Source organism: Dendrobium catenatum, unplaced genomic scaffold (assembly GCF_001605985.2).
Source record: "Dendrobium catenatum unplaced genomic scaffold, ASM160598v2 original_scaffold_53126, whole genome shotgun sequence".
Classification (NCBI taxonomy): domain Eukaryota; kingdom Viridiplantae; phylum Streptophyta; class Magnoliopsida; order Asparagales; family Orchidaceae; genus Dendrobium; species Dendrobium catenatum.
This window is the reverse complement of record NW_021371579.1, coordinates 18,618-30,911: the sequence shown is the minus strand read 5'-3', so window position 1 is coordinate 30,911 and position 12,294 is coordinate 18,618. Positions and strand designations below refer to the sequence as shown.

Here is a 12,294-nt window from a genome sequence, read left to right as displayed (position 1 = left end):
GAGTTAGAAGGATGGAGGGAGATAGGACTTTGAATCCTATGTTTGGGAGGAAATTGCTTTTTGCTCTTGGTTCAACAAGTAGATTGATTTAGAACATGATTGAATCACTCAACATGGGTTGAGTGAAAGAGAGCTTTATACAACTTTTGAGTTGTAGGAAGGTGGAAATTTCTCTACAATTTTAAGTTTGTAGAGAAGAAAGAGAGGATAAAATGCAACTTGAAAGTTGCAAGATGGAAAGATTCCTTTAAACATTTTAGTGTTCAAAAGAAAGGGACATTCACCCCTCTAACTTGAGTTAGTGGGATGAGAGGATCTCTACAATTCCTAAGAAAAGAAGGTGCAACTTATGGGTTGCGAACTTCTGAATGTCCCCTTGAAAAATTGGTGTTCAAGGAGAGGGGTACACCCTCCTCCTCCTAATTTGGGTTTAGGAGAGTAGAAGGGAAGAAAATAAGATGCAACTTGGGTTGCAAACTCTTGAAAGTTCTTTGAACATTTAGTCATTCAAAGAAAAAAAAACTTTTCTAATTTAAGTTAGAAGAATGAGAGCATGAAGATGGATTTGGATGCTCTCCTACAATCTTGGCTTGTAGGGAAGAGGGAGGAAAATGCAACTTAGAGGCTGCAAATAGAAAGAAACTCTTTGTACAATTGGTGTTCAAAAAAGAAAGAATATCTGCCCAATTTGTGTTGGACAAATATCAGAATGAAACACATAGATTTGCACTACATATCATGAGAGTTCATTGGCCTTTTAGGTGCCCAAAGAAAAAGGGTTCATTCACCTAACATGGGTTAAAAGAATGGGGAAGAGATGAAGATAATATTCCTATACTTGATATAGGAATAACCAACAAGAGAATTTTGTTGGGTGCAAACTCTCCCATAACTTTGAGGTTAAGGGATGAAGATGTAACTTGAAAGCTACAAAACTTCTAGAATGCTTCTTTGAACATTTGGTATTCAAAGAAAAGGGTTACATTGTAACACCCCACAGTACCCCTTAACAGTACAGGGGATATTACTAACAGAAACATAACATTTTCTTAAATCAATCTTATGATACTTTTGAAACATTTGATAATTTTTATGAACAGATCCAATAGTTTCATTTCATCACATCACTGGAAGCACTTAATAACTTTAAACTTCAATAAAAACATACTTACAGAGCCACTACAGAAATACAAAGTATTACATCACTGGAAAGTTTGCATACCTCAATTTTAAACTTCATAACAAAGATTATACTATCATAATTTATGAAATTACTTGCAAAATTAATATGCAACGTTCTTCTCCTTTCCCTTTCCTGTAACAACAGCCAGTAAGAAAAATACTGGTGAGCTATGAGACTCAGTAAGCTATGCAAGTTAATTAACAATTAAAATACAATAATTGTAATTTATCAAATCGTTAAAATCATCTTTGACTAAACTTACCTTTACTTGTAAAATATCATAAGATCATCTTTAACATTAGTCTTAACTTCTTTCGAAGTTACATTGAATATCAAATTCATCCAGTAAAAGACTTGGCTATACTTTCATAATCATATTCAATAGAGCCCAGGAAAATCTGGCATTAATCGCCATGAATTAAACTCGATGCCCCTTTTGCCTCTTAGGGGTCCCTTTTGCCCCACCTGGCTACGAGTTACATCCTTTGGGTCCCTTTGCCCCACCGCATCGCAGGTAATACATTCCTTGGGTCCTTTTGGCCCATCTGCATCAGCTTTATCAATATTGGTCCCTTTTGACCAACCTATATTGCAGACATCATATCAATAGTAAGTAGTTCATTTACCTGAATTAAATTCCATATGCTTCATATCATTCTACATTATATCATGTCATGCAAATACACAATATTTGTAAAGAATTTGTATCTTCTGTATCTTACACTAATTGCATGTTGAATACTTTTGTCAAACATGAACTTTGAATGAATTCCTTTCATTTAATATCAAATTATGAAAAATCTAAGACTCCATCATTAACATCTTTTTTTTAAAACCTCACAATACATGTATGCTAGTTGAATCCATCAGTCCATAAACAACGTTTGTATAATACTCATTCATTATTGAATATCATAAGCATATATAGATGTATGTAGAATCATAATGATAGGCATTTGGTGAACTAAACTTTACACAACTTACCTTTTTGACGAGTATCCATTCCAAACCTAACACCACGCAAACCTTTTCCTTGTATATTAACCCCAAAACTTTCTTTCTGCATAAAGTCAGATAACTTATACAAAATTGACAACAATAGATACATTTTCATAAATACTTACAATTACGACTAATCAAAATACTACCTTAACTTCTTTCTTTCCTCAAATTTTCTTGTTTATTCTCCTCCACCTTCACAGCAATCTACACCATTATTCTCACTCGTACAAAAATTCTCCATGCTACTTTAGCGAACTATGCTCATAATCTGCAGTATGCTGAAATCTTCCTATACATTTTTCTGGATTCTGCTACAAGATTTTCTGAAAAATTTCTTTAGAGAAGTGTAACCAAAGGAATTCTTTTCTCTGAATTTTCTTTCTTATTCTTCTCCTCTCAACTTTCCGTTGCTTCTTATTCCTCCAAACCCTTACTGCTCTTAATCGACTACCAATCCTTCACAGCAAAATTATTGCTGCTCCTATCTCAGAATTCCGAACATTGCTCCTACACTTCCGAATTGATCTACATAGTCCCGCAAGCAGTTAATGTGCCGAACTCTCAGCAACCAGATTTCCTTCAAAGTCACAAAATTCTTTCAGCCTTGTTCTCAGACATTCTTTACAATGTTGAAAACATTGTGCCGAACTTTCTCTTCAAGATACTGTTATGAATTTCCACTGCCGAATTCCTCATCTATCTATTTCCCACTACCAAATACTGTTATATTCCTGCAAACATGCTTGCGTGAAAAATATGTAAAAGAGTGGATAAGAGGGCCATTGACAGTTATCCTATACTCACGTCCAAAAGGGAACACACCTCTTCAGGAAATAACTGTAAGGAATTAGTTAGAAGTAATTAACTTTGCTTTATAATAATAATTCCTTCACTTAATAGTTTACTCAACAATAATTCACTGAATTCACTTAACAGTCTAATTATTAATCTCTTTAAGTGTATTATAAATAAAAATATTAATTAAACTTATCTAACTTTAAAAGAATTTACTATTAAAATTTCCTTGCCAGTAAATTTGGGTATTACATACATCCTCTCAATCCGGATTTGGGAAGGTTCACAAGTTCTCTTGTAATCTTGGCTCATAATGTGAGAGTTCGTTCCTTCTTTTCTCTTTTCTGGATCTGATTTTTCCTCCCAGGATCGTCCAGGCCGATTTGGGATCGTCCTGGGACGATCAGTGCATGGCAAAATCCCGAGAGCAAGGGTTTTTGGCAAATTAATTATCGGCCTGAAATATCGTCTTGGACGATTGGATTTTGTTCACATCGTCCTGGACGATGTGGCGATCGGCCGGGCCGATCAGACTGATGTTATAAGGAAATCAGCTCGATTTGAGGAGAGAGAAAAACTTTTTATAAAATCAAAAATATCTGAGGAGAGAGAAAGACAAGAAAAGCAAAGGAAAAGCCGGATTTCGGAGGCCGCGGAGCGCTTTTCGTCCGTCGACGCTGTTGGGAAAAGTGTTTATCTCGTGGTAAGGACTCCGAATCCTGTTTCTGTTTTCGAAGATGTTGAGTTTTGATCGTTTTGGGCACAGATTTGTGTTTTCGTTACCGAAAAACGCACCGCATTTTGTATTGACGAAACTTTCACCGCACAACTTTTGATATGTTATTGATATGATTATTCTACACATTTTGAGTATTTTTTGTAACGATTCTACCGGTTATTTTGGGTTCTGTGCGATTTTGATCGAATAGATAAATATCAGGATGTTGATTGATGTTGCTTCAGTAGAATAGAAGTCTTATAATATTGTTGTGAACGTTCTGTGGTAATTTGGTAAAATTGTGATTTTAGGAATTTTTGTGTAAATTCCGTATTACTGCGTTGATGCCGTGGGATTTCGACGAATTCCGATTTTCTGAAATTGAAGATTTGATTGATATCACTATACGAATGTGAATATATGATTGTTACTATTACTGAAAGACAAGTGCAGATGGTTATTGTGCCAATGGATATGGATACGGATATGGATATGATATGGATATATTTATGATTTCTACAACAGCATATGGATATCTACAACAGCACTATGGATATCTAGCAACAACACTATGGATTATTGATAGCCGAGTGATCGTACTTGTTCAGTAAGACTATTGTATTGAAATGCAGTGTACGGCATTGACTTGTGATGGATATTATTGTTATTGATTTGGATTTACTGACGGATTACGGACTTACTATTATCGTACGATTTCATCGATTTCATTGATATTTATATTCTGTCAATTGCTACTGTTATAGATACTGTATGATAGTGGATTCATCTCTGATTCATTGAATATATTGTTTCTTTTTACCTGTATTGAACTGCTTGCAGTTGATTACATTGCTAGTATAGGACTGACGGCCTTTATGTAGTATTGATTTGATGATTTCCATACCGATCGACCAGTTAGTATGTTTGATTGATCATGAGTTGACTTGATCGATTGATTTCACTACTGGTTTATTGATTCTCTACCGTCTGCATTGCCTACTAATTGATTTTCGTATCCGCTGCATAGATTCATTGACCATGTGAGATAGACTGTTATGGATTTGATTGACTGACATGCATATTGTTTCCAGTACCGTGCTTTGATTTCAGTTGTAGGCTTTGGTGACCTGCTGGGCTTTTTGAAGCTCATTATATGTGATTAACAATTTCAGGTCCGAGCAAGGCAACTGGAAGGGAGTTCGATCAGAATGTCAGACGAATCTTTTCACTATGGATGCCTGGGGCGTCACACATAAGAGGTAATGATTAGAATGCAACTTAAAAGTTGTCAATTGAAGATGCACTTTGGACATTTGATGTCCAAAGATAAGTTATCATCCACTTAATTTAGGCTAAGTGGATAGAGAGATTTTCTAAACTTTTTGTTTGGTAGAAAAAGGAGAGGAATGGCACCTTAGCGGTTACACATTCACGAATGTCCTTAAACATTTGGTGTTCAAAGGGGGATAATCATTCTCCTACATTTGGGCTGAGGAGAATGAGAGGATTTTCTATAACTCTTAAGTTGTAGAAGAGAGAAGCAACAAGCAACCTTTGGATTGCATGTTAAAAGGGATTCCTTGGACATTGGGCGTCCAAGGAGGAGCATTCATTTGCCTAAATAGTGGCTAAGCAAATGAGATGAGAGAACTTGATGTTTGATCTCAAGTTCAAGGGCTTACAACCTTATGGATGGGAGGATTGGTGGTAGCTCCTAAGGCAAGTTAAAAGTCATGCAATGATATATTTAGAACTTTGAGGAGGTTCCAAATGCAATGCATGAGGGAGGATAATTGTTTGTTGATTTTGTCTTTTCAACAAACAAAGAAGAGAAGAACTTGGGATTTGGTTCCAAGTTCAAAGCCTCTTGGCATGTGCTTAGGATTTTAGGTAAATCCAAGTTAACATACACAAGGAGGGATATATGATAGTTCATTGATTTTGTCTCAACAAATAAGAGGTGGGTGACTTAGAATTTGTTTCTAAGGTTTAGCACCATGTAATGATATTGGTTGGAGTCTTTGGAGGTTTCAAATTATCATACATGAGAGAGAGGAATACTCATTTGTTAATTTTGTGACTCAATAAGTGAAGGAAGAAGATGGTATGTTGGTTCTATGTTCCAACAAAAGGGTGGATAGCTTAGAATTTAGGTCCAAGCTATAATGATTCATGTGTAGGAGGAGCATTTAGAGCCTTGGATGGGCTCCAAATACCACACATGAGGGAAGTGTTTGTTGGTTAGATGCTCCAACAAACAAGGTAAGAGAGTTCGAAATTTGGCTTCGATATTCATACAATGATATGCTTGGAGTCTTGGGAAATTCCAAGTAATCACGCATGATGAAGGATTATCATTCGCTAATTTTGTGTTATTAGCAAATGGAAAAAAAAAATTAGGATTTGTTCCTAAAGTCTTGATGGTTGAAGTCAATGGGACATTTTGGGACCTTGAGGAAGCTCCAAAATGTCCCATATAAAGGGGAATGGACAAATACTTGTTGATTTTGTATCAACAAACAAAATGCCACGAACCTAGGATCGCGGCCCTAAGTCAAAATGATTCATGCAATGAAGCGTTTGGAGCCTTGAGGTGCTCCAAACCATTATGCATGGGGAAGGGAAGACTTTATTAGAGAATTCTCAATTCATGAAACGATCACTAAATCAATTTTAGCATGATTTGAAAGGTTGGATGGGATGGACTTGCTCCTACGACCCTTTTTGAAAAGACAACACATGGTGTCATTTAAGGAACCTAAAGACATGGGATGGAATCGTCACAAGAATCCCTATGGATAGGTTCTAAGAGTCGGTTTGCTACAGTCCAAGGAAGACCTAGGGGTGAAAGCTTTTGATTTGTCTTTTTGAAAGCTTCACCATGTGCCTAAGCTATGTGTTGATGCCCTTGACCATCCAACTTACAAACTACACTAAACATGCCTAACAAACTCCAATATGTGATGGGGTGTAATCTATAAGCTCCTTGAAGCCATAGAACACTCCATCTTTGTTTTGCAAGCATCCATGAGTTTGGTGGACACATTTATGTTTTTCAAAATTGTAGGAGTACAAGGACCATAGCCATTGACATAAAGCGAATATTCAAATAGGCAATAACTCAAGTAAGCTAAAAACATTAAGAAATGAAAGCGTATAAAAAGAGAAATTTCGCTGTCTCCCTAAATTTAGAGGAGTTCAACAATGTTTTCCAATCAATTTATTAATTGTAGGATTTATTATTAAAGACTCGTGGAAAATCCCACAATTTCATAAAACTATTTGAAATGCATGCTTGAACATTTAACAAATTTAGAGGAGATGGTGGATGTCATGGCGGTGTAAACCTATCACGTGCATATACTAATTTTTGTCTTAACATGCAAGTTTTATGGATCTAGTAACGTATGCCACACTTAGATAAGAGACTCTACGCTTCTACACTTCATTTGACATCGAATGAGCCACTAAACCTATGGTTTGGTCGTAGGTAAGGGCACTAAATATGACATGAATGTTATTTGCATGCAAAAATAGGGTCACTGAACACAAATTCAATGCCCTGTCGCCTTGCTGCCATCCTTTTAGCTCTCACATGAGAGCAAATCATGAAAAATCACTTGATTTTCATGATTTAAACAAGTGGACAGCAAATGAAGGAATTTGGGAGACCAAAAATCAAAGTTTCAAGGAATCTAGGGCTTGGGGACGTCAATCACACATCAATGGCTAGGGGGGCCTTAGGGCTTTTCCTAACTTTATTTTATACCTCTCCCGGGTTGTCCTAGCGCTCCTATCCAAGCTCTAAGTATTGTCCAAGCTCCGGATAGCCTTCCAAGCTCCAATACAAGCTCCTATTTGCTGTCTTTATCACCTCGAAGTCGTCGGAGATGATGGAGAAGGAAGAATAGGCTTCTATAATGACTTAAAAGCCTCCACAAGCCTCCACTAACTTCCTACTCTTCCTTTGCTTGAGAGGTAGGAAAGAGCATGTACAAATTCCTTCCCTTTGAGAAATGAAGGGAGATGTGAAGATATCTCCCTCTCTTGGTCCAAAGAAGAGAGAAATTACAGCAAGGGATCGGTGACCTCAAGAAATCAGCGGCTGAGGACTGAAGGAGTCGGCCGGCTTGGAGGATTCGACGTCTGGAGGGCTCGATGGCAAGGGGAGAACGACGCCTTGGAGGCGTCAGAAGACCTGAATGGGGTTGGTCTGCCTGAAGAGCACGGGGAGCACACAGGAATCCCGAAATCTCCCGTTCTCTCTCGCTTGCTCTCTGGGTCGTGGCGGAAAAATAGAGAACAGGCAGCCGAATCCCGCTCACCTTCTCTCTTTCGTTTTCTTAGGGGCGCAGGCACACAGCGGGTAACCGCCAGAATCATCACATCCCCTTGCCTCATTGCGCGAAACGAGAGCAAATCTACTTGAGTAGATTTTGCTGCCCAATTGAAGTGAAATTGGGTGGGATTTGAGGAGAGATCTCAACCCTATATCTCAAATTTTGATTTGAGAACCAAATTTAGCCCATATTGACTGATTTGGGTTGAAATTGAGCTCGAATCGAACTCGAATTGGATTGACTTGGGTCCGATCGAGTTAATTTTATGAAGTTAAACTCAAATCGGCGTCGAATTGCGCCGAATTGCGCCAAATTACGTCGAATTGGGCTCGACGATGCTCAACGGGGTTCGATTTGATTTGATTTTATTTTAATTTAATTAAATTGAATTTAATTTAATTAAATTGAGGCATAATTTGGGTCAATTTCGCCTCGACGACGATCGATTGGGTTGATCGAGCACGATCGAGCCTAGTTGGGCTCGATCGGGGTCGAGTCGATACGAAAAAGTTCGTCAACACCAACAACTTTTGCATTATAGGAGTGAGGGAAGGAACATGCAACTTTTGGGTTGCAAATCCATGAATGTTCCTTGAACACTTGATGTTTAAAGAGAAATATTCATTTGCCTAATTTGAAGCTAGGCAAATGGAGAGGAATTTGGAGGTTTCCTACAATTTAAGGCTTTTGTAGGAAAAGAAGTGGTCAAAAATGCAACATACGAGTTACACATTCATGAATATCCTTGAACATTTGTTGTTCAAAGGGGGATAACCATTCTCCTAAATTTGGGCTTAGGAGAACGAGAGGGAGGTCCCTTAAATACTTGATATTCTAGGAGAAAATGAATGAGAGGGAGGTCCCTTAAAAGATCAATCACTCAGTTGGGGTTGAGTGAATGGAGTGGGAGGACTGGGATTTAAATTCTAAGTCCAAGAGATTATTCATTGATTTTTTGTGCTCCAATGAATAATTGATTTGATAAACTCCCTACAACTTTGGGGTTGAAGCAAGAAGATGTAACTTGAAAATTACAAAATTTTATGAATGTTCTTTAAATATTTGGTATTCATAGAGACATGATCATTCACCTAGTTGGAGTCAAGTGAATGGAGGAAAGTATGGGTTGAGTCCTATGTTTGGAAGGATTATTCATTGATTTTTGTGTTCCAATGAGTATGATATAAGGGACTTGGAAGTTGGTTCCAAGTTCAAATTATTCATGCAACGATATATTTGAAACTTTTGAATATCCCAAAACACCGTGTATATCTCCTTAGCCTGCTACTGTGATAAGAGAACCATCAACAGTGATGATTTTCTTATCCCTGAGGCAAGGAGCATAGTTAATGAAGCAGGTAATGGAGTGGGTCATGTGATCTGTGGCTCTTGAGTCAATGATCCATAAACCTTTCAAATGATTTCTAAAGACACTTAACCCGATGGATATAGAAAACTTACGTGAAATTACAAGAGAAAAAGATGCAGGTGATTTTTCAAGGGATACCAGGAGTTATTTTAACTTATCAATATCTTCTTTGTTGAGCTCTCTGAAGTTGGACTGTGTTTCTAGGTTGGGTTGATTTAATGTAGAATTAGCTTGTGATATCCACTTTTAGCCACTTCTTTGATTTCACTCTTTACTTATAGGCTTTCCATGTAACTTCCAGTAGGTCTCCTTTGTGTAACTTGATTTCTTGCAATAGTTGCACCAAAGGGAATCTTTGTCTTTAGGTTTTGAGGAATCCTTACCTCTTTCCTTCCATATCGCCTCTTTGATTGTCACCATTGTTAAACCATCAATAATCTTTGGTTCCAGTATTACCTCTCGTCGACTTTCCTCAACATGAATGAGAGAGATGATCTCATTTAGTGAAGGTGTCTTCTCTTTGCCAAGGATATGAACTCTAACTTGGTCAAAGTTAGTATTTAACCCAACAAGAAAGTAATACAATATATTTCTCAATAAAGTTTTTAAAGATAGCACCATCTTCTGGACGCTTAGTCTTTATTCATTTGTAGTGGTCAAGTTCTTGCCATAATCCTTGAAGGGGAGTGGCATATTCAATCACGGTCTTGCTTCTTTGTTTTGTGCTTCCCACTTTGACCTTAATTTCAAATATTTTAGTAGCATCCCGATCTTTTGAAAAGTTTTGTCTAGCAGCATCCCATATGTCCTTTGCAGTAGATAGGAACATGAAGTATCACTAATTTCTGGAGTTACGAAATTTCACAACCATGGCATAATCATGGAATCTGCTTCATCCCAAGCCCAAAAATTAGGATCTCCTTATTTTGGTCCAACCCCAAGGAGATGATTCATCTTTCCTTTCCCTTTCAAATAGATATTCACAAAGTGAGACAATTTCAAGTAATTCTTCCCATGTAAGTGATAGGAATGTTGCATATTTTGGAGATCTCTTTCTTGGTGCGCCATAAAGTCCTCTATTTGTTCAAAGCTTTGAGAGGAATTAGCTTCAGACATTACGCCGATAAAGGATAGCAATGAAGGCCGCTATACCAATCAGGACAACAATGAAGGTTGTGTTGAACAGTAACCCTTAGCAATTCCGACAATGAAGGTCAGTGGTGGGAATTTGGCTCTGATACCATGTTAAATAAAGGAAAATGGAGAGGGAAAAGCTTCATTTTATTACACAAAACAATACATATTTATAGATCTATACAAGATATCTTAATAAAGAAATAAATAAATACAAAATCATTCATAATTGCCCTACAAAATCCTTCCTAAATTAGCCACCCAAATACGGAAGAAGATCGACGTGATCCATGTGAGCCTCCCACGGATCCCCATGCTAGCCATGGGATCAAGGGTTAAGGGACGGCTGGGATTTAATTCTAACCCTCCCACAGATCCCCATGTTGGTTATGGGATCAAGGGACGACTGAGATTTAACACCACATAAACTTATTTTCAATTATCTTCTTTTCAATAGATATTACACTAGCTTTTTCTCTAATATTATCATTCATTAATTTATCATTCCTAGTTTTGACGCATCAACCTTAATATTTTAAATTAAGTTGCACTCAACTCAAATATCAATGACTTTTTTACCTAGCATTCAAATCAATATACTATCACATACCAAATTATAGGTTTATAAAATTTATTTTCAAGTATTTTTACAATTTCTTTTATTTTCAAAACAAAATTGTCATTTTTTTACTTTATATTAACTTTAAAGAGATATCTAAACGCTACATATAATTCTCTTTCTCGCAACATTGCACTGCCATACCATCCAGCATTTAAAAGAAATTGATTAAGATTTCATCAAGTCCAAAAACGAAAGAATAAACTCCAGAGAGCATAATAACTTTAGCAAGTTGAAAATTCTTAACATTGAATATGTGAAGATGACAGCAAGACCAACAATGACGACTGAATGATGGCATGATTTAAACAAAAGATCTCAAATGGGCAAAATATGATATAGGAAAGAAACGTGTCGTCATAGTGACATAAAGCTATGCCTATAAGTTATGAAAATTGTAATTTGAATTGCATGTTAAAAACAATAAAGAATAAAGCAAAGAGCTGCAAGTTGATAACCATTTCTTAAGCAAAACTAAAATACAGCACTAAATAATAAACATAATATAAAAAACTAAGGAATAAAAGAATATCAAGAATACCTCGCTAAAGCAAAAGATATCCATCAAGCGTACCAGCCCACTTGCTTGATCCCTACCAATATGTCGTGAACCGTATATCTGTATAATTTTCTGTCTACTAACCTATTTAGGCAAAGTAAGCGAATAAAGTTATTTCATGGATATTAAAGTCATAAGGTACAATGAATGCAAAGATTTTTCAAACCTTGGATAAAGGAAGCATGTTAAAATAGAATATGAAAGCTTACAACAAAGCCTAATCTACGATTAAGAAAGCTACTAATAATTTTAATCTAAATTTTCCATCTCCTTTAATCACGATGCTATTGATATAAACAATAAACTAGTTATTGTTGTCATTAAATTATTAGACAATGGCTCCTGTGACGGTTGTACTATATATAAAAATGAGAAAGTTACAAATACATATATGATGAATGTAAACTGAATATGAAATAATATGTATTTATGATTTATGCATATGTTTAAATGATGTGTTTATTAGGAAATAAAATTTATGATATGTTTAAATGAAAAGTGACATCTAGCATATTATTTCTACTATCTTGAATTATTATAGTTTAGAGGCATGTGTTACTCGCTAAGCTTTGGCT

General features: G+C 36.4%; 1 protein-coding gene across 1 annotated transcript in view; it reads right to left on the bottom strand.

The window, feature by feature from the left end:
- Positions 1-11,903, bottom strand: part of LOC110100215 (5'-nucleotidase domain-containing protein DDB_G0275467) — a 61,944-nt gene extending 50,041 nt beyond the window's left edge. Inside the window, exons 1-2 of the mRNA XM_020827634.2 lie at positions 11,886-11,903; positions 11,702-11,803 (exon numbers count right to left, since the gene is read on the bottom strand). Of these exons, the coding sequence (XP_020683293.2) occupies positions 11,702-11,803; positions 11,886-11,903 (120 nt within the window). The remainder of the gene's footprint in view (positions 1-11,701; positions 11,804-11,885) is intronic.
- Positions 11,904-12,294: the final 391 nt, after the last annotated feature.